The sequence below is a fragment of the Hemiscyllium ocellatum genome, chromosome 1, assembly GCF_020745735.1.
Source record: "Hemiscyllium ocellatum isolate sHemOce1 chromosome 1, sHemOce1.pat.X.cur, whole genome shotgun sequence".
Classification (NCBI taxonomy): domain Eukaryota; kingdom Metazoa; phylum Chordata; class Chondrichthyes; order Orectolobiformes; family Hemiscylliidae; genus Hemiscyllium; species Hemiscyllium ocellatum.
In genome coordinates, this window is record NC_083401.1 from 69,034,189 (window position 1) to 69,058,246 (window position 24,058).

Here is a 24,058-nt window from a genome sequence, read left to right on the forward strand (position 1 = left end):
CAGAAAGAACAGGGTGGAAGGACAAAAAGTTATAATTTTGATCTAAACAGTGGCTGGTATTAAGGGATGAGCAAATATGCACTCTTCTTGATTTGTTATCGAGAATATGGTAATTTGGTGGGGTAGATGCACAGAAATTTAGTGTTTCCCTATGTAAGATCAAGTTGGAGTGCCAACTTAAGACTTGGGAAGTTAAAGTGGGAGTGATTCACAAGTGTCAGTTCCAGGGATTCAGTTTGTACTTGGAAAAGATTTGGCAGGATCCAAGGTGGGAGTGACACCTCTTGTTGTGGAGAAGTCCAAGGAAAACCAGGACACTGAGGAGTTTGTTGAGTTAGCTAAACAGCACCTAAAGAGGGCACAGTGTAGAATGAAGCACATGGCAGATAAAATCTCTGAGACTCAGAAGTTTTCCTGAGGGGATAACGTGTTCGTACTGTTATCAATGATTGGAGATCCCTTCAAAGCCAGGTTTAGTGATCCCTATCAAATTGAGAACATTTTAATAAAGATGCCAGATAGAAGAAAAAAAGGTATGGAGTATGTCATGTGAACATGTTGAAACCCATATTACACTAGAGAAGAATTGGAGAAACAGGTGTTAGTTACTGCCCCGCAAAGTGAGGAATCAAATTTGGAATTTGGGGTGCCTTAAAATAGATTAAAAATTGAATAAGTCCTTGAGGAGTGAGATAGATTAATAAGCTATCTGTTTCAGGAGCATAGAATGGAATTGAAAGAATCCTTACTACAGTGTAAGGACATGTATAAGAATCAGATGGGGAGGACTAATGCTATTGTACATGAAATAAACGTAGGGAATACTGCTTCAATAAAACAACACCCCTATTGGCTTAATCCTCTCAAAGCCAAACATGTCCAGATGGAGTGGCAGCCATGCTCGATGAGAACATCATTGAAGCAAGCAAGAGAGAGTGGAGTTTGCCGATCGTCTTAGTTCCCAAACCGGATGTGACCCAAAGATTCCGCGTGGATTATTGGAAGGTCACTGCTATTACAAAATCGGATGCATATCCAATTCCTGGATTGGAGGACTGTATTGAGAAAGTTGGACAAGCAGTTACATCACCAAATTGGACTTAATGCGTGGTTATTGGCAGGTACCTTTATTAGAGATGGCGAAAGACATTTCTGCACTTGTAACCCCAAATGGGCTGTATCGGCTTAAAGTCATGCCCTTTGGAATGAAGATTGTGCCTGCCATATTTCAAAGACTCCTAAACAGAGTTGTGGCTGGGTTAACAAACTATGCAATCTGTTTGGACGATGTAGTGATCTTTAGTAAATCCTTGAAGGATCACATGGTACAGTTGGAAGAGCTCTTTGAATTACAATGAGAAGCAAAACTGGTAAGAAATTTAAATAAAATGGAATTCGTGAAAGCAGAGATGACATACTTTGGACATCACATCGATCATGGAAGGTTGACCCCACGAAACACAAAGATGAAGGCTATTGAGGAATTTCCACATCCAACCTTGAAGAAAGAGGTGCTTCGATTTTTAGGACTCAGTGGAATCTATCAGAAGTTTCTTCCAAACTTCAGTGTAGTGGCAATGTTAACCGATTTGCTAAAGAAGAACACAAAGTTTCGGTAGATAGAACCATGCTAGGAGGCATTCAACCATTTGAAATCAATATTATTTCAGCTACACCAAACTTTTCAAAGCCTTTTTAAAGTTGCCATTGATGCTGGTGTCGTTGGAGTTGGAACTGTACTCCTGCAGGAATATGAGGATGGGATTGAACTTCCAGTTGGTTACTTTTTGAAGAAGCTCAACATCCACCAGAGGAAATACTCCACAACTGAAAAGGAGCTATTGTGTTTGGTACTGGCCTTACAGCATTTTAATGTGTATGTCACGAACAGTGTGTTGGAGACAATTGTGTGCACTGACCACAATCTGCTTACATTTTTCAAATGTTTTAAAGCCAAGAATATGAAACTATTTTGTTGGAGTCTTATGTTACAGACTTTTAATTTAAAAATCATACATGTTGTGGGTCGGAAGAATGTGTGTGCAGATGTGTTATTGCAGATTTAACTGATAGAGTTCAGATGATATTTGTCTTGGTAAGAAGCTGAACCTATATGAAAGTGATTGGTATGTTAAGGTAGTGTGTTTAAAAGGTAGAAAAAAATGAAGCCACCTTTTCATTATGATGGTTTCTTTTTCTTAAGGGGTAGATGTTATGAAGATGTTGATGTACCTTTAAGAGAAGTTAAAAGCATCAGAACTACCGGAAGCAGCACCATGTGTTCTCAATAAGGCAGCAATGTATGTAATACTGGGTTGAACAACTTGAGTAGTTTGTTGCCTGGAGACAAAAATAAATTTGAATTCGGCCACTCAGTTTAAATTATACCCTGATTAAAAAATGTCAATTTCCAATCAAGTTTGAATTGAGTATATTGACAATCTTAAAAGCCATTGACACAATTAGATGCTCTAGGATATAAGACTGGGGGGAAATTGAACAGTTGAGAGGAGAACTACCAATCCTAGCATGTAAACAGATTGCCTGAAAACGAACTCTGTTAAAAAGGTACCTTTTCGATCAGTAACCTCTGATGACGAAATTCATAAGAAAAAGAAAAAAAAGACACAGGAAGAATGAATGCTGCCTGGTTTTGAAATAAGAAATGTGGTTTTGTAAATCTCAATTGGGAGTTTTATTGGACTAGTATTACAGAAGGGAAGGTAAAAGATTGGCTAGAGAAAGGAATTCTAAATTGTGGTTAATTAATTATTCTCTAGTACACTTTAACAAATAAAGTTGTTAATTTTTACTTAGTTCTTGGCCAGTTGAATTTTTATAGCTTACTGCATGGGATAAATCTTTTCAGTGTTGCTGGTTTCAAATTAAGCAGGAGAGTAAAAATGGCTATAAAGTGATAGGCAGTTTGATACCGAAAATTATTCTGTTGATATTTTCTAACTTAACTGATTTAGTGCACAAACATTATTATCTCCAAATAGGAATACCTCTTCTCAAATTGTTCTGTCAGGTTCCGGTTAACTTTTTAAAGTCAATACAACCAGTTCAAATTTGTAAGTATCTTGCAAACTCATTAGTCTGAGAACATGTCATTCATTGCTGGCAGGACCATTTGTTTTATGTTAATCAAGAAATTAACTCTGTATTCCCTCCACCTCTGTACATGTGCGGTTTATTTACTATTTTGGATCCAACTCTGATAATTTGTTCTTCATTGCTTGGCTGTTCATGAGTAATTTCATCAACCAACTGTTGCCTCACAGCGTCAGAGACCCAGGTTCACTTCCCGCCTCAGGTGACCCTCTGTGTGGAGTTTGCACATTCTCCTTGTTCTGCACGGGTTTCCTCCGGTGCTCCGGTTTCCTCCCACAATCCAAAAGTGTGCAGTTTAAATGAATTGGCCATGCTAAATTGCCCATAGTGTTAGGTGAAGGGGTAAATGTAGGGGAATGGGTCTGGGTGGGATGCGCTTTGGCAGGTCATTGTTGACTTGTTGGGCCAAAGGGCCTGTTTCCACGCAGTAAGTAATCTAATCAACCTTCCACCCCATTCATCCAACGTACCAGAATGATAGTGGACTCTGTGAGGACATTCTCTGACTTGTCAACAAAAGGTAATCTATTAGCAGTTCTCGTTTGACATTGCTCAGCCATATCAGGCTATACCTTCAAATCAGGACATGATTTTCTCTGTGGAGAAAGTGAGGACTACAGATGCTGGAGATCAGAGCTGAAAAATGCGTTGCTGGAAAAGCGCAGTAGGTCAGGCAGCATCCAAGGAGTAGGAGAATCGACATTTCGGGCATAAGCCCTTCTTCAGGAATGAGGAGGGTTACCAAGTAGGCTAAGATAAAAGGTAGGGAGGACTTGGGGAAGGGGTGTTGGGAATGTGATAGGTGGAAGGAGGTTAAAGTGAGGGTGATAGGCTGGAGAGGGGGTGGGGACGGAGAGGTCGGGAAGAAGATTGCAGGTCAAGAAGATGGTGCTGAGTCCGAGGGATGGGACTGAGATAAGGTGGGGGGGTGGAGAAATGATGAAGCATTAGAAATCTGAATTCATCCCTTGTGGTTGGAGGGTTCCTAGGCGGAAGATGAGGCACTCTTCCTCCAGGCGTCGTGTTGCCATGGTCTGGCGATGGAGGAGGCCGAGGACCTGCATGCCCTTGGCGGAGTGGAAGGGGAGTTAAAGTGTTCAGCCACTCTGTTTCTCTGTCAAAACATTAGATCATATATTGATGAGCTCCAGGCACCAGTTAACACATGAGATATTGATATATGACTGTTCTTTAAATTTTTGTTTAAAAACCAGGGCTTAAAATAGCAACAATATATTTGTGAGGTCTAAGGAAGAAAACAAAAGAGTAATAGCACAATTGATCAAAAATTGCAAACTGTGTTGTTGAGGAACGACATATTAAAGAATTGAAAGACTGAATCTGTTTTTTTGAGAATTACCAGAAGGAGTTGAGTGTTTATTATAGAGTCCCAAATGATGAAAAGGAGATTGAGAGAATTCTCATCACATTTCAGATAAATACGAAATTATAGTCAAAGTATGGTACTTAAATTAACCTAATAGAGTTTGAGTGTAAAGGAATGAATCTGAAGATCATTTAAAAGATGCACAAAAGAATCAGTTTTTTGAAATTCATTTGTGGGAGGTGGGCAACACTGTGTAGACCAGCATTTATTGCCTATACCTCGTAGCTCTTAAGAAGGTCGTGATGAGCTGCCTTCTTAAACTGCTGCAGTCCATGTGCTGTACATTGGCCAGCAATGCTGTGAGCCAGGGACTTCTAGGTTTTTGACCCAACAACACTGAAGGAAGGGCAATACATATCCATGTCAGGAAGGTGAGTGTTTTGGAGGGGAGCTTTCAGGTGGTGGCATTCCCATATATCTGCTGTCCTCGTCAGTATAGGTGGAAGTGATCGTGGGTTTCAAAGGTGTTTTCTAAGGAATATTGGTGACTTTCTGCAGTGCATCTTGCAGATGATACACCTTGCTGCTACTGATCGTAGGTGGTGAAGGGAGTGACTGTTTGTGGATGTCGTGTCAAATAAGTATCCTGGATAGTGTTAAGCTTCTTGAGTGTAATTGGAGTTACACTCATCCAGGCAAGTGGGTAGTGTTTCATCGCACTCTCAATTCTTGCCTTGAAGATGATGGATTTTGGGGATGATACAGGATGATACCCACTACAGGATTCCTACCTTCTGAGCTGCTCTGTAGCCATCGTATTTATGTGGATAGTTCAGTTGAGTTTCCGGTCACTGGTAACTCTCAGGATGTTGATAGTGCGAGATTCAGTGATGGCAATGCCATAGAATATCAAAGGGCATTGTTTAGATTATCTGCCTCTTATTGCAGATGGCCGTTGCCAACCAGTTTTCAGCTAAAGTATGGATATTGACCAGATGTTGTTGCATTTGAGTATAGTCTGCTTCAGTATCCTAGAAATCCTGAATGATGCAAAACATTGTGAAAATTCAATTTCTGACCTTATGATGGAGGGGAGATAATTGATGGAATAGCTGAAGATGATTGGTTCTAAGACACCACAATGAGGAACTCCTGCAGAGATGTCCTGAACTGGAGATGACTGGTCTCCAACAACCGAGAGCATCTTCCAATGTGCCTGGTATGGCTGCAACCAGAAGAGAGTTTTCACTTCATTCCCATTGATTCACATTTTGCCAGGGCCCTTTGATGTCAGATGTGTCTTTGATTAGTGGTTCTGGGCTTGTATACCCTTGAGTTTAGAAAACTGAGAGGGGATCTGATTGAGACATATAAGATTATTAAAGGATTGGACACTATGGAGGCAGGAAACATGTTTCTGCTGATGGGTGAGTGCTGAACCAGAGGACACAGCTTAAAAATACGGGGTAGACCATTTAGGACAGAGATGAGGAGAAACTTCTTCACCCAGAGAGTGGTGGCTGTGTGGAATGCTCTGCCCCAGAGGGCAGTGGAGACCCAGTCTCTGGATTCATTTAAGAAAGAGTTGGATAGTGCTCTCAAGGATAGTGGAATCAAGGGTTATGGAGATAAGGCAGGAACAGGATACTGATTAAGGATGATCAGCCATGATCATATTGAATGGTGGTGCAGGCTCGAAGGGCAGAATGGACTATTCATGCATCTATTGTCTATTGTCCATTAGTGGCTTCTGGGATGTTAGCGGGAGATCCAGTGATGGAATGTTAAGAGTTGGTGATTGTCTCATATTACAACTGAAAATGATTGAAGTTAAGAAACTAGCCAGAGGAGCTTCTGCATTGATGTCCTAGAGCTGAGATGATGACCTCCAATTTGCAGAATCATTTTCCCTTGTTCAACTGAGTTTCTCCAGTTTCCAGCATCTGCAAAACTAGCTTAAACCCCATCAACTGCACTAACAAATCTCCCTGCAAGGCTGTTGGTCCTGTTCCAGTTCAAGTGCAACCCATTGGATTTGTGCAGTTCCCATCTTCCCTCGAGGTGCTCCAGGAATCTAAAATCACCTCTCCTGCTCCAACTCTTGTCATACATTAGTCTGTTCTATCCAGCTGTTGCCATTTTTACACTGCCATGTTGCAGTGGGAATAATCATGATTACAACCTTTGTGGTCCAGATTTTCAATACAACCAAGCACCTTAAATTCTTGTTGCAGGACCTCATCCCTTTTTTGCTTATTTTAAAGGCAAGTGCCAGGCTTTGCATTCCGGATGCAATTCAATTGGTCAAACTACCAGTCTTGCTGCAAAGCCGTCTATTTATACACTATAGTTAAAATGCAACTAAATAAAGAAGAAATTGGAATAACAATTCTTTTGGAAAATTTAACAGAATAATAGATTATTTAACTACTAAACAATAACTGCTCCAGTTTGGTTGCAAGTGCAACAAAACTGTCTCATGCAGATAAAAAGTATTTTCTACACTGAAAGATAGAACTGGATTCTGACAGTAGTCTATGGTTCTTTGCGAAGAACATGGCATAATTTTGTAATTAAACAGTGCAATAATTTTGTTTTACAGCGAGATTAGCCGTTTGGAACTTGGGTTGATTGTTGAGGTCTGGAACAAAGGACTAATTTGGGATACAATGGTGGGCAATGTGTGGATACCACTGAAGTGCATTCGACAGTCTGATGAGGTAAGAGGTCTTCAAAGTCATTTCAAATTCATTTTTATCTTGTATTTAGGAAATATCTTGGGAAAGAGGAATTAAAGTTATTTCTAAGTTAAGAAAGCATATGGTGTTTTGGCATTCATTAACATGGGGATTGAGTTTAAGAATCGTGAGATCTTGTTGCAGCTGTATAAAACTTTGGTTAGACCGCACTTTGAATACTGCGTGCAGTTCTTGTCGCCCTATATAGGAAAGATGTGGATGCTTTGGAGAGGGTTCAGAGGAGGTTTACCAGGATGCTGCCTGGACTGGAGGGCTTATCTTATGAAGAGAGGTTGACTGAGCTCGGACTTTTTTCATTGGGGAAAAGGAGGAGGAGAGGGGACCTAATTGAGGTATACAAAATAATGAGAAGCAAAGATAGAGTCGATAGCCAGAGACTATTTCCCAGGGCAGAAATGGCTAACGTAAGGGGTCATAGTTTTAAGCTGGTTGGAGGAAAGTACAGAGGGGATGTCAGAGGCGGGTTCTTTACACAGAGAGTTGAGAGAGCATGGAATGCGTTGCCAGCAGCAGTTGTGGAAGCAAGGTCATTGGGGACATTTAAGAGACTGCTGGAGATGCATATGGTCACAGAAATTTGAGGGTGCATGCATGAGGATCAATGATCGGCACGATATTGTGGACTGAAGGGGCTGTACTGTTCTATGTTCTATGTTCTACAAACAGATTATATGATCTTCTAAACAACTGAATAACATACGCTTCATTGTCTTTTTTTGGAACTTAACAACACTCTTGTTAATTTTATATTGGGTTATATACATTTATAGCAGTTAAATGAAGTATGTTACCAAGCTTTATGACTGACAACCTAATTGAGGATATATTTCATTGAACACATTGTTTACTCTTTTTTTATTCTTTACTTGCTTCCATTCAAATTAAATATATCTGCATGAGACATGTTGCACCTGGCACCTTTTAGATATGTGATGTGAAAATCTTTCTGACTTGAGTTGTAATTTCCCTTCCTTATTGCATTGTTCCTGTTTTAACAACTGCAGTTTTCCCAACTATTCAACTATTTATTTTATCGAAATAAAATAACATCTCAGATGATTGTTACAAAAGCACAAAGTTCATTAATTCTATACACAGTTTAGAATGGATGAATTGAAATGGAAGTGCTGTAGCTATGTAATTGGCACAGAGAAGGGCCTCTTACCAGACTGTCCATACCCAGCTGCCTCTGAACTCTTTCTGCAGGTAGTGGGTGTGGCTCCTACACCCCCCTCATCAGTTTGCAGGCTGTTTCATCTGAAGGGAGAGTATCAAGCTTGGAAATTACACTACTGCCGCTATGACAAATGTGGTTGAGGATCTGGTAAACCGAAAAGGGAAATTACAGCTCAGCGTGTACTTATGAGATCAGGGTTAGGAGAGTGGTCAGTGGTCCTAATTTAGCTGGAGAACTAGAGAGGGTAAATCTTGGTTTTGACTACATTAGAATTTCCAATTATTCAGGTGGATCCCAGAATCTCCAAAGTTGATTTTAGAGTTGCAAGTTAGTTAATCTAAAATCTATCAGGCATTTCAATTAACCTCCATTTCCATTGCATTGGAGCCTTGCTTAGAATTTTTAAAAGATTCAATCATGGGGTCTGGGCACCTCTGGCTAGGCCAGCTTTTATTGCCCATCCCTAATTGATAAGAGAGCAATTAAGAGTGAATCACATTGCCATGAGTCTGGAATCACATGTAGAACAGACTAGGTAAAGAAAATTACAGATTTTATTCCCTAAAGGATATTAGTGATCCAGATAGGTTTTTCTTACATTGACAATGGTTTTGCAGTCATAGAGATGGACAGCATGGAAACAGACCTTTCGGTCCAACTCGACCATGCCCCAGCCATCCTAATCTAATCTCATCCCATTTGCCAGCATTTGGCCCATATCCCTCGAAGCCTTTCATATTCATATATCTATCCAGATGCCTTTTAAATGTTGCAATTGTACTAGCCTCCACAACTTCCTCTGGCAGCTCACTCCATACATGTACCACTCTTTGCATGAAAACATTGCCTCTTGGGTCCCTTTTAATTTTTCCCCTCTCACTCTGTACCTATGCTCTCTAGTTCTGGACTCCCCCACCCCAGGGAAAAGATCTGATCTATTTATCCTATCCATGCCCCGCATGATTTTATAAACCTCTATAAGGTCACCCCTCAGACTCCAACCCTCCAGGGGAAATAGCCCAGCCTATTCAGCCTCTCCACATAGTTCAAACCCTCCAATCCTGGCAATATCTGTGGAACTCTTTTCTGAAGCCTTTCAAGTTTCACAATATCCTTCCAATAGGAAGGAGACCAGAATTACATACAATATTCCAGAAGTGGCTTAACCAATGTCCTGTAGAGCTGCAACATGACCTCCCAACTCCTGTACTCAGTGCTTTGACTGATAAAGGAAAACATGCCAACTGCCTTATTCACTATCCTTTCTACCTGTCTCTCTATTTTCAAGGAGTTACGAACCTGCAATCCAAGGTCTCTTTGTTCAGTAACACTCTGCAGGACCTTACCTTTAAGTGTATAAGTTCTGCTCTGAATTGCTTTTCCAAAATGCGCACCTCACATTTATCTAAATTAAACTCCATCTGCCACTCCTCAGCCCATTGGCCCATCTGATCAAGATCCTGTTGTACTCTGAGGTAACCTCCTTCGCTGTCAACTGTACCTCCAATTTTGGTCAATGAAACGGAGGAGTTGGTGTTGACTGGGGTGGACAAAGTCAAAACTCACACAACACCAGCTTATCATCCAGCAGGTTTATTCAGAAGCACAAGCTTTCAGTGCGCTACTCCTTTCTCAGGTACAGAGGAACCTCGATTATCCAAATGAGATGGGCAGGCAGTATTTTGTTAGGATGATTGATTATTTGGTTTGATTCAATACCTCTCCTCTGGGGCTCGGAGTTTTCTGAAGTTAACTTTTTCCTCACTCTGTCTGACTTGCTTCTTCTGTCTGTCTCAGGGCTTGTTTCTGAACAGACACACACTTGTGTGTAAGGGACCTGTGGCATTGCTGACGTCTCCTTCCCCTGCCCTAATCAGTTCAATGGATTGACACAGTGAGCACTTGCTAATTCTGCTCCCCATTCAGAGGACTAGTTCACAGCACATTGCATGAGTCCCAGCCCCCAACCTGCCCCATACGACACCCCCCCCCCAATCCGTCCAACCACACCCCTGCCCACATTCCACCAGCCTTGCCCATGCCTCTGCCTACCCCCTGTCCGTTTACAGATACATTCTGTTTTGCTCAAAAAATACACAACCAGTAGGCAGTCAATGCAGACAGTCAAAATATAATATTTTATAAATTCAACTTGGAAAATGGAACCAATCTGAGTCAAGATTGGGATACAGACAGACACACACCTTTCATACATTTTCTGAGGTGAGATGTCACTTCTTGTATAAAACCTTAACATATCTTGAGAATATGACTTAAAAGAAGTTCTGGGATTTACATATTAATGAACTGAAACCTGTAACTTCTTGTAAAAGATGAAAGACTTACCAACAATCGAGGTTTGTTAAATGTAACATTTTACTTGCATGACACTATAATCTTTTGGTAAAGATTCTGTGTTTTATACTCCTACTCAACAACCAACTAAAGAAGAGGTGGAGCTCTGAAAGCTAGTGCTTCCAAATAAAACTGTTAGACTATAATCACTGTTTGTGATTTTTAACTTGGTCCAATTTTAGTGTCATCTGCAAACTTACTGGCTATGCCTTCTATGTTCATATTAAAGTCATTTATATAAATGATGAAAAGTAGTCCACCCACCATTGATTCTTTATTTGATTCTTAATACTTATATTCTCTATTGAATTTAAATTTTACCATCTGCCATGGCAGGCTTTGAATCAGGGTCCCCAGAACATTTGCAGAGTTCCTGGACAAATAGTTTAGCGATAATACCATTAGGTCAATGCCTCTGCATTCTGGGAAATTATTTGCTTAATGTCTTTCAAGACACCATATGGGTTAAAAGTGAAAGCTCCCAAATTAGTGGGTGCAAACAGATGGAGCTGGGGACTGCAGCATGGCTGTAGGCCCAAAGTAAAATCGAAGTTATTCCTGAGGTATGTGCAGTCATGAAGTGCTTAAGGAATGTGATGAACGGCTGTTTTCTGGAAGCTTGTGGAAGGGTCCCAACCATAGCAAAACTGAGGAAAATCAGAATGAGTTCCTGAGAGCTGTGGCCCTTTGGTTTGGTCCCAGGAAGTGAAGAAACTTTTGAAACAGCCAAAGTCTAAGGGGAAGCCATAAAAAAAGGAGCTCAATTGAGAATTTTAGTTTAAAGTACATGTGATTGTGATATATTCACCTAAGATCATGTTTATTTGTTAGTGCTTGCTTGTTGTATTTATTGGCATGTTAAATTAGTTTGCTTTATCAGTGGAATCTTGTGTAACTTCTTTCAGTTGATCATCAGATTGAATATTTCATTAAATATTAAGTCTCTGACAACATTGCAACAACATATTTGTTTCAATTTTAAAGACTGCATTTTATGTAGGATTCATCTAGGCATTGGAAAGTTTAGAATGCAAGCAACAGCAGATGTGGAAAAATTGTTGGGTACAGTGCAAAACCATTTGCCCAGTTGTTTTACCTTTCCTTTATTCAAGCAATACACAGCCTCGCTATCTCTCCATTGCCCTTCATACTTTGTTCTATATCAAATAATTATCCAGTTTTCCCTTTTAACGTTTTATGTCCTTGCCTCAATCCCTCTCCTTGCATGAAAACCCACTACAGCTAAAAATTTCACATTGCCCTTATTATTTGAGAGACATTTTAAATTAGTAAATTCTTGTCATGGGCTCGTCATCTAGAGGAAATTGTCATTTCATTTTTGTTCGATAACCATATTTACTTTTGTGTCAACTCTTGTTTTTTTTAAGCTATTCTTGTTGAATGTAAGCAGTTTCATTGGCTCAAATATCTTCGCCAAAGTACAGTTTGATATTCCTGGTATCATTCTCACAAATTTAAGTTTCTCAAAGACTTTAAAATACCTTCATTGCCCATATATGGAATGCTGGTGTTGGACTGGGGTGTACAAAGTTAAAAATCACACGACACCGGGTTATCGTCCAACAGGTTGAATTGGAAACACTAGCTTTCGGAGCGCTGCACAACATAGCCACCTGATGAAGGAGCAGCGCTTAGAAAGCTAGTGCTTCCAATTAAACCTGTTTGACTGTAACCTGGTGTTGTGTGATATTTAACTTCACTGCCCAGGTGTGTCCAAAGCTACCTAGAGTACTATGTGTCCTCTCCTATTTGGTACAATTTGAACATTACTCAACTTTTGTATTTGCTGTCCCTATTCTTAAAACCTAATATGCTGTTGACCTTTCTATAGTTGGTTTGTTTGCCTAAATTTGCACTTGCAGAGAGATGTCAGCTTGACCCGATTCCCACTAACATGCTGATCAACCAATTGTCCCACCTGGTCTCCATGTTATAGATATTCTGATATAATTATTCTCTCTGTTCTTCAAATGTGTTGACATCACCTCTCTTTTAAAAAAAACCCATGGCGCATTGTCCTTGAAAACTGCTGCATTGTCTCCAACTTTCCTTTCCTCTCTCTTGACTTTTAAATATGGCTTTGCCTCCCAAATTCCTATCTTTACTAGAACTCCATATTTGAATTCCTCAAATCAGTTTTCCACCCCTTCAATTATACAAAAATTGTTCTTGTGAAATACATAAATTATATTCTGTACATCAGTTTTGAAAGTAAACCTCATCCCTCTTCATGTCTGCACTTGAGCACACCATCCGCCTGCAGTGTATCTCCATTGTAATCCAGTTGAGTGGACTTGTTCTGACCTCGTTTAATTCTTATGAGTTCAATTGTAGCTCGAATATCACTTTTCTCACTCCTGGACCATTATATCTGATGTCGCCATAGGATTTAGATTAGATTACTTACAGTGTGGAAACAGGCCCTTCGGCCCAACAAGTCCACACCGACCAGCCGAAGCACAACCCACCCGTACTCCTACATTTACCCCTTACCTAACACTACGGGCAATTTAGCATGGCCAATTCACCTGACCCGCACATCTTTGGACTGTGGGAGGAAACCGGAGCACCCGGAGGAAACCCATGCAGACACGGGGAGAACGTGCAAACTCCACACAGTCAGTCTCCTGAGTCGGGAATTGAACCCGGGTCTCGGGCGCTGTGAGGCAGCAGTGCTAACCACTGTGCCACCGTGCCGCCCACAACATTCTTGGTTCCCTCCCATTTCCCATCTATATTTTGCCTCCAAAAGCACATCTTTATTTATCACATGCATGGTGACCACACTGATCATTCAACCATCTCATCATCACTTCTCTTGACTCCTCCACTGTTCCTGTAAATTATCAAATTCCTTATCTGACATCCAATATTAAATTATTTTAGAACGCTTCTGTACTGTGCCTTTATATATTTTCGTCAATGTTAAAGACATCGTATGAATACTTGTTTCCATTTTCTTTATTTCCAGTGTTTTATAAGACTAAATAAGGAATCTTAGAAATAAAATCCTTGGGGCTTAGTTTGGTCTCTTCATGATCAGTGATCCAAGGTGAGGTTGTTCGAACGAGGCACTCTTATTGATTGGAAGGCAGGAGACCTTTTTTCATACCTTTCAAGCTCTTTACTTGAACATCTACATCTGGGACTAATGACACCACACCTTGTTTTAGTATGCAAGTGAAATTGACAAATATTTTCCCACCTCTATGTCAGTAATCTCAAGTTCTGCAATGTGGCCATATTTCATCATTGCAGTCAGAAATCTTACAATCACTTTGGAGCATGCCGAGATGAGAACCTGGTGTTTCACATATTTCTCAGAATTGTTGATGCTGGTAAGGGCATCGGCAAGAATGTTCATGTGCACCATGATGCTTATAGGGGAACAGGAAAGGTTAGCATCATTGCTGATCCAGTGCAGATTACTGTTGGGTGATGCTGCAGACATCTTAACACTTGGTTAACATGGCAAAAGAGGCAGTTCCTTCCTTAAAATTATCAGAAATGTTTCACTGTCTAAGAGTGTGGTGCTGGAAAAGAACAGTTGCTGTTTTGTTTTGTTATGTTTTCTAAATTATGCTGTTTTCCGATCTAAATTGTCTACATGTATAGATAACATGGTCCTACTAATAACCGTTGTGTACGTAACTTCTGAATATGCAACAGGGTTTGCCTCTTTATTAACTGTCCATGAACCGAATTTCTACCAAACACTCTTGAGGATCTTTTTGTATGCCTTCCAAATATCCATATACACTCCAATGTTGCATCTGCTTGTTCATTTGAATAATTCTGAAAAATCACAATTTCGTTGGTGAAATATCAGTTGTCTTTCCATACATCCAAGCATTACTAAATATTCTCTCATTTTATCTTGACTTAATGATCCTATAGGTTTGCTTGCCACTTTTGTTTTTATTTTTGCCCTGTTCAGTTTGCCTTCTTCTGGATGGAAATTTTATACTGGTAGCTTTCCAGTCCCACAGCACAATGCTCGTTCAGATTTGTTGGTTGAAAACAGCAAAATTATCAATGTTTACTGTCAATGATTTGTGAAGCTTAGAAAACTTTGGACCTCACACCCGTACAGCGAAATTTAAAAGTTCAAACTAATTTCAGTATTCCCCATTCCTCTGCAGGTTGCACTGTTGAAGTCCTTACTGGCAGAAAACAAGTTAAAATTACTAAATTGTGCTGAGTTTCACATTTTGTATATTCTCTTTGTAAAAATCCCTTCAACATGTTATGCCCTATTCAACAAAGCGTAACAAAATATTTAAAATGTATAATGCCGTAATTATTTCTGAACAATCTGTCTGGCTCTGAAAACTAATTTTGTATTTCAGGAGTAAAATCTACTCATTCCATGATTTTAAAAAATGCCTGTAGATTTTTAAAGTATGTTTATATTTCAGTTTTTACCTTCATTCTAATCTCAATCTTTATTTTGTTTTATATCATGTAAATGAATGCTTTTCTACTTTAATTACTTTACTCTGGTAATTGCTTTGTAAAGAAAAAAGATTAATTTCTGAGTATTGAAGCAAGGTTGGCCCTTAATAAATTTATTACATTTAATATCTATCTTCAGCATTCACTCAATTCACATGACAGTGAATGATTTTTTTATAAAAGAAAAAAACAAGGCACATTATCTAAAATCTGAATTTAATTAAGTTGGATCCAATGAGATTTAGTGCTGATAGATTTGTGCAATTCCCTTTTGCCCCTGTGCTATCATTTGAAGGAATTAATTCAAGGTGGCTAAACTTTGATTAATTACAAGAGTACCCTTTTAATTCAATTCTCTTATGTTATCATTGGCATCCTTCTATCATCTATGATGATGGCTAGTTTTTTAAAATTCATTCATGAAACATGGGTGTTGCTGGTTGGCCAGCATTTATTATTATGGCTCTCTGCTTTTGATTTGGCAGCTCATCACCACCTTCAGATGGGAAGTTGAGGATAAGTACGTAAGAAACAGGAGCAGGAGAAGACCAGTATGGCTCATCAAACCTGCTCTGCTATTCAGTAGATCATGGTTGCTCTTGTCACTGACCCATCTGTTCCCTTCATCGCTTGATTTCCTGTCTATCTCAGCTTGATTCAGAAATGTGTATCCACAACCCCCTTAGGTAGAGAAATGTGAAAAGACTCAACCGTTTAGTCAAGTAACTTTTCCTCATCTCAGTTTTGAATGATTGCCCCTTCTTTTAAAACTGTGCCCCCTTGAGAGGCAGGGAAAACAATCTCTCTACCTCCACTCTGTCAAGCTGCTTAGTTATCTTCAGTACTCATTTATGGTAGCGAGACTACATCCAGAACTCATTTATGGGCCCAATTTACTTAGGCTCTCATACTGGGACAACCCCCTCACCACAGAGATCAATCAAATGAACCTTCTCTCTACTGTCTGCAAAACAGTTATTTTCTTTTTTTATCTGGAAGAATCATGTCTGAAGCACATGACACCAGGTTATAAGCCAAGAGTTTTTTTGAAATCACAAGGTTTTGGAGTGCTGCTGCTTCATCATGTGAAGTGGAGGGAAATGCACAGGCACAGAATTCATAGGCAGAGAGTTCATTGCAAGGTAATTTTGGGTTGTGGTCTGTCGTCCTTTCAGGATCTTCTCTGCTTTCATGTATTTCTACAGAAACTTGATGTCTGTGTCAATGTGTGCAATCTTTTTGGAGATCTTGTCCACTTTGGGCTAGTAGTTTGTGGTGCCAATGGTAGCCATGATGAATCATAGAATCCTAGCAGTGCAGACAAAGTCCATTTGGCCCAGTTAAAATTGCACTGAACTCCAAATTGCATCACACCCAGACCCACCCCATCCATGTAACTCCATGTTTACCACAGCTAAACCATCTAGCCCACATGTCTTTTGGTCTGTGGGAGGAAACCAGAGCCCCCAGCAGAAACCTACACTGGGCGAATGACTGTGTGGAGTTTGCACAGTCATTCGAGGTTGGATAAAATCATTATATTTTCTATTTGACAGTCTACTTGTAATTTTAGAACAGTTTAGTTGTTCTGTGGTCAACATTATTAATATTTCCTTTTTGAAATATTCTGTGCTTACTTAATGAACCAATTTAATTTCCCCAGCTCTTGTGGGATTTGAACTCTTGCTTCAAGATCATTAGTCCAATAACATAACCACTATGTACTGTGCAGTGATTCAGAACACAATGGAACAATGGCAAAAGGGCCAGAAAATAAATTTTGCTTGGCATGGTTTTAGCATTTTTACTCTGTGGAGTTGAAGCAATGTATGAGTCACACTAATTATAAGGAGGTGTGTTTCTCCAATTAGGTGTGGCACCAGTACACTCCACACCCGTAGTTCTCTGAAACAGCTGCAGGATATTTGCTTAATATTATAAAGAGGATTTAATTACATTCTGCATTTTGGCAGGAACAAACTGAGAACTGGGTACCATGCATGTGAATAGAGAATTATTTTTAGACCGGGTAGTTCTCGCCAGAGATGTAAGTCTTCTGAAATAAATAAGGAATTTGTGTTGCCACTATAATTTAGCCTGGTCTGAAAAAGGTATAATTAGATTGTCAGACAAAATGAGTTGATCACCTGATAATTTCAGAAAATAAGGAGTCTAACCAGAGTACCCTCTGCTGGCAATAACTAAAATAACAGCCCAATGAACCAAGGCACATCACAACACTGTAAAAAGGGATCCTATTTTACACAAATTTGGAACAATTTGCCTGTTGGGTAATTTGAATCCTTTTAGTAATGTTGAATATTGGTCATCAGCAATTGTTTGAGGGTGACTCCTACTTAGTGTTGAGAGTTTTTATCATGGGTCTTCATGTTCCTGAACAGCTGATTATGCATGTCTTTGGGGCACATGAGTCAAGACATCCCATGGAGTCATGAGATCCAAAATGCGGGATTTTACTTCATTTTCATTCCTTCTGTGGCACTGCTATGCCCCATAAGGAAGATGTTGGAATTCAAACTGTGAGGCAGCAAAATTAACAGATGTTTGCCTTTTTGAGCAATTGTAGCAAGTTCTTCCTCACATGATTGGTAGTTTGAAGATAGCTGCAGTGTTATTGTCCACTCTGCACTGGATTTGCAAATCATTCTTCTTTAAATGTGTTCGCAGTAGACTTGGCGTATTTTTAAAAATTGTCAAAGCTAAACTCATAGCAGCTCACACCTAGTCAGCCTGGTACTCCACTTCTGTCAAAAGATGATCATTGACCGGGCTGTCCAGCAGTGGATTAGCTGTGCCAGATCAGTCTTCTACACAAACACCAAGTTTTTGACAACGAAGACCTCCAAAAGTTAGGCAAGTCTGATTATACAAAATGGTTCTGGTCACCACACTTGCACTCCACTTCCAGCAGGTCTGTGCATGAATGACATGTAAAGAGCTGAGAGAAATTCTATCAGCCATGCCTCCACTGCATTGTCTGGATTCAGTGCAAAGATCATCAAACAAATGCTAGTGGCCTCTTGAAGCTAGTTCTCAAGAATCAGGCAAACTCCTTCAAAATTTTTTTCAGTGGATTGGAGACGGTCCAGATGGCAAAAAAAAATCCTTCACCATTGTCAGGTCCACTTCTCTCAACTTTAAAATGGTTTTTGTTTCAGGGGAAAACACTTCGAAGTTACTCCTGAAAGTGATAGCATTAACTGTATTCACCCACTCTCAAATACAATCTCCACACTTTGATGACTATTTGTTGATGGTTCATGCTGACTTGTATATTTTTCATTCACGGCACATAGGTATTCCTGACTGGGTGAGGATTAATTGCCCATTCCTAATTGCTCTTGGTAAGCTGCCTTCTTGAACTGCTACAGTTCGTGTGGTGTAAGTAAATCTGCTGTGATGTGAGGGTGGGAGTTCTCAGATTATGACTCCGTGTCAGGACAGGAACAATATATATTTCCAAGTCAGGATGGAATGTGATTTGGAGGGAACATGCAGATGGTAGTGTTCGTATGCATCTGCTGTCTCTGATCTTCTAGATGGCAGAGACTAGGAATTTGAAAGATACTGTCAAGGAACTCTTGTTGCATTACTGCAATGCATTGTGTTGATAGCACATACTGCTGCTACTTTGTGTGGCGAAGGGCAGAAATGTTAGAGGTGGTGGAGGGGTGCTAGTCGAGTGGGCTGCTTTGTCTTGGATGATATCCAATTTCTTGAGCCATAAAGTCCTACAATTGTACAGCACAGAAACAGACCCTTCAGTCAAACTTGTCCATGCTGACCAAGTATACTAAATTAATTTACTCCCATTTGGCCCGTATCTATCTAAACACTTCCTGTTTATGTTCCTATCTAAATGCCTTTTAAATGTTGTAATTCTATCAGCCTCCACCACTTTTTCTGGCAGTTCATTCCGTACATGCAGCACAGTCTGTGTGAAAAAACCACCCCTTGGGTCTCTTAAATCATTCCCCTCTTGCCTTAAACCTATGCCCTCTAGTTTTTGGGCTCCCCTACCCTGGGGCAAAAAAACCCTTCGGTATTCACCCTATCCATGCTCCTATTCTGTAAACGTCTATAGGTCACCACTCTGCTTCCGAAACTGCAGGGAAAATAGTCTTTACCTGTTCAGCCTCTCTCTAAAGCTCTAACTGTCTAACCTCAGCAATATCCTTGTACATCTTCTCTGCACACTTTCAAGTTTATCAAAGTTTCCTATAATAGGGAGACCTGAATTGAACACAGTATTCTAATAGTAGCCTAACCAATTTCCTGTAGAGCCACAACATGACTTCTCAACTCCTGTACTCAAAGCACTGACCAATAAAGGCATGTGTACCAAGCGCCTTTTTCACTACCCTGTCTACCTGTGACTCCACCTTCAAGGAACTATGAACCTGCACCCCAAGGTCTCTTTGTTCAGCAACACTCCATAGGACCTTACCATTGAATGAATAAGTCCTGCCCTGATTTGCCTGCCCAAAATGCAATACCTCACATTTTTCTAAATCAAACTTGTATCTATTGCTCCTCGGCCTATCGGCCCATCTGATCAATGCCCAATTCTTCACTGTGCACGGCATCACCAATTTGGTGTCATCTGCAAATTTACTAACCATTTCTCTTCGATTCACATCCAAAAGAGCTGCACTCATCCAAGCACTTAGGGAGTGTTCTCTCCTGATTTCTACATTATAGATGGTGGAAAGCACTGGGGAAAAGGGAGATGAGTGATTTAAGGATATTTTAGAATTAACCAAACACAGTCTGGCCTTCTTGTGTAGCCATGTATTCATATGGCTAGTCTAATTCAGTTTCTGGTCAATGGTAACCCATAGGATGCTCTAAGTGGGAGACTCAGTGATGCTAATACCACTGAATATCGAGGGTCAATTTAATCTCTGCAAGCACTATCTGGTTGCCTCTCCAACTGATACTGTAATGCACAGACATGTGATGCAACATATCCTCAGTCCTGCTGAAGATACGGTCAAGTGGATATTTCTCTCGTGGGTTTCTTTGACTCCTGTTACAGAACTTTCTAGCAGCTATGTTATTTAGGAGTTGGCCAGCTTTGCCAGTTACTGCCATTCTTACAATAGGCACTCAACTCCTCCACCAAGAGTATATTCTGTGCTATTGCAACCCTTGGAGTACTAATGCATCAGCCAAGGGGAATCATAAATCGGGGGATGTCCCCTTGCCATGTTTGACCTGATGCCATAAGATTTCACAGAATATGGAGTCAATGATGATTCCCAGCCCATTTCCTTACAGACCATATACTGCTGTGTGAACACCTCTGCTGCATCAGTCATGCATTTAGAACAGGACATCGGGAGGAACGATAGTATGGTGTCTGGGACATTTTCAATGAGATGTACTTCTGAGTGTATGACCACTTTTGAATCTACCACGATCAGTATCCTATGGGTTACCCTTGACCAGAAAATAAACTAGACTAGTCATATAATTAAATGGCCACACAAGAAGGTTTGACACAAGGAATTCTGCATCACTCACCTCCCTTCACCACAGTGCCTTCCACCATCTACAATATAGAAGTCAGGAGAGAATACTTTCCCATGTGTCTGGATGAGAGCAATTCTTCTGATGTCAATGTCTGAGGAATGGTCAGGCTATTGTTTCATTCGTCTATGGGAGGCTTTTCAAATTTTATAGCAAGTGATCAGATACTGCAAAGGAGGACATTGCAGGAGTAACAGGGATACATTTGCCTTTGCTATTTCTGATCCAAAGGTCAAGATGGTACTTCTGCTTTTGATCCTTTCTTTAGACTTGCTGCTGGTTTGTTACAACTGCTTGGCTTTTTAGGTCTTTTCTTGAGGTTTTTTAGGATTAACCAAATGAATGTAGGCTTGGACTCATGTCGGCTGGTAAGGATGACACATTTCCTTCTGTAGAGGATATTAAGACCGTAAGACATAGGAGTGGAAGTAAGGCCATTCAGCCCATCGAGTCCACTCCGCCATTCAATCATGGCTGATGGGCATTTCAGCTCTACTTACCCACATTCTCCCCGTAGCCCTTAATTCCTCGTGACATCAAGAATTTATCAATCTCTGCCTTGAAGACATTTAGCGTCCCGGCCTCCACTGCACTCTGCGGCAATGAATTCCACAGGCCCACCACTCTCTGGCTGAAGAAATGTCTCCGCATTTCTGTTCTGAATTGACCCCCTCTAATTTTAAGGCTGTGTCCACGGGTCCTAGTCTCCTCGCCGAATGGAAAAAATTTCCTAGCATCCACCCTTTCCAAGCCATGTATTATCTTGTAAGTTTCTATTGTCTCCCCTTAATCTTCTAAACTCCAATGAATACAATCCTAGGATCCTCAGCCGTTCTTCGTATGTTAGACCAACCATTCCAGGGATCATCCGTGTGAATCTCCGCTGGACACGTTCCAGTGCCAGTATGTCCTTCCTGAGGTGTGGGGACCAAAACTGGACACAGTACTCCAAATGGGGCCTAACCAGAGCTTTATAAAGTCTCAGTAGCACAACGGTGCTTTTATATTCCAACCCTCTTGAGATAAGTGACAACATTGCATTCGCTTTCTTAATCACGGACTCAACCTGCATGTTTACCTTTAGAGAATCCTCGACTAGCACTCCCAGATCCCTTTGTACTTTGGCTTTACATCCTCACTTCTAACCTTATGATGGAGGGAAGGGGTGACTATGATGGCTGCTTCCAAAAAATGACAGTGTTAACATTGACTATATTAGGCTATAGTCTTGAATATAGTCTCCAAAACTTGAATTCAAAGTTAGTCTAATATTAGTCTATATTAGACTTTAGTCTAATATAGACTAATATTTGACTAACTTTGAACTCAAGTTGTATTGAATTCTGCCACAGTGGGATTATATAAATACATAAACGTTGACAATGCAAAAGGAGGCCATTCGGCCCATTGTGATTGAATCAGTCAAACAAAAATCTGATAGACTAATCTCATTTTCCAGTTCTTGGCCCATAGTCCTGGAGGCTATGGCCACTCAAGTAAACATCCAAATCCTGTTCAAATGTTATGAATTCCTGACTCAACTAACCTTTCAGCCATTGAAATATAAACCCAGCAAAAAATTATCTTTAACTCCCCTGTTACTATTTTACTTACCGTTTAAACTTATGACCCCTATTTAATGAACCCGCCAGGATTGGGAAAAGTACCTATCCAACCAACTTTGCAATGCCATGCATAATCATACACAACTCCACAGGTCTCCCCTCAAAGTTTTAATTTTCCAAGGAAAATAACCAAAGCCTGTTCAGACTTCCCTCAGACTGATTAAGCTCAGATTTATTCAGCCCAAGCAGGATCCTGGTAAATCTCCTCTGCAAACTTTCTTGTGTAATTGCATCCTTCCTAATGTGGTGAGTAGATCTGCACACAGTACACCAGTTGTGACCCAACCAGCGTTTATACAATTCTAGCAGAATCTTTCCAGCTTGTCTTAAAAAAAGGTAAATATCACGTAAGCCTGTTTAACCACTGTCTTCCCTGTGTAATAGATCAGGCCAAACACCCTCAAAAATATTAAGAAAATAACCTAGACCCAACTTCTTTTAAAAGCAAGTGCCAGACATTGCATTCTAGGTGCAATTCAATTGGTCAAACTATGAGTCTTGAAGCAAAACACACTTTATTCATACACTATTGTTAAAAGAAAAGAAAGAAGAAATTGGAATAACTTAAATCTATTGGAAAACTTAACAGAACAATAGATTATTTAACTACTAAATGCTATCTGTTCCAATGTAGTAACATCCCATAAACATGGCCTTGGCAAAGACAAATTCAGTCAAATAGATGATCTCACATTCAATTCTCTAGTCTGGAGGAAAACTTCGAGAGAAAGAGCAATTAGCAAGTAGAGATGTACTACAGCTTCCAAATCCAGCTTGAAAATCCTAACAACTTCTACTGAGAAACTGAAACTAAAACTAAAAATCCTGACTCTGGGGAAGCATGACTGCACTCATTCTAACTTAAAAAGAAATCAAAGACCACCAGCTGTTTATTGGATTCAAACAGACAGGTCATCCCCTCTGTCTTAAAACTTCTCTTCAATAAAAGACAAAATTCACCTCTTGAAACCACAGCATCATCACATCTGCTATCTTGTGGGATGTGTGGATGTGCAGGCATTGTCTCTCAGATCTTCTGTATTTTTCGTGGAACTGCCACTTATAGTGCATTTATTTCTTGCCTTGCTAACCCTCTTCAAGAGCATCACTCACACATTTTCAGTTAAATTCTATTTGCCATTGTTCTAACTGTCTAATAATTCCATAGAAACCCTCCTTACAGTTTAGAGCTACCATCCTTACTGTTTAACACCTGATCAATTTTTTTCTCAGCCACATGTTTCTTGATCTTACCCCTTGCCTTTAAGTCCAAATCATTAAGATACAGCATAAATAGCAAGGTCCCATAACTGAGCCCTGCAGATCCAATGTGTCAATTTACCTTGGATCCTGTGCACTCTTACTTTCTTGACCAGTCTGCCATCAGAGACCTGAACAAAAATCCATATAGATAGCATAAAATGCATTAGTCTTTAACATGCCTGGTTACTTCCTGGTAGATTTTGATCAAATTTACTTTATTTGCATGACTCTTTAAGATATACATGTTGTAGATCCAAACTGCAGAAAGAGAGCAAGATCCAGGATTTTGACCTAGTGGCCCTGAAGAAACAATAGGATATTTCCCAAGTCAGGATGGTGAGGGTCTTGGAGGGGAACTTGCAAGTGGCAGTGTTCCCATGTATTTGCCGCCATTGTCCTTTATAAATGG

General features: G+C 40.1%; 1 protein-coding gene across 3 annotated transcripts in view; it reads left to right on the plus strand.

Moving 5' to 3' along the window:
* LOC132809026 (protein unc-13 homolog B-like) overlaps window positions 1–24,058 on the plus strand; it is a 577,546-nt gene that overhangs the window by 243,608 nt on the left and 309,880 nt on the right. For all 3 annotated transcript variants that reach the window (XM_060822442.1, XM_060822515.1, XM_060822523.1), the window contains one exon: window positions 7,044–7,161. In XM_060822442.1, coding sequence (XP_060678425.1) covers window positions 7,044–7,161 — 118 coding nt within the window. The remainder of the gene's footprint in view (window positions 1–7,043; window positions 7,162–24,058) is intronic.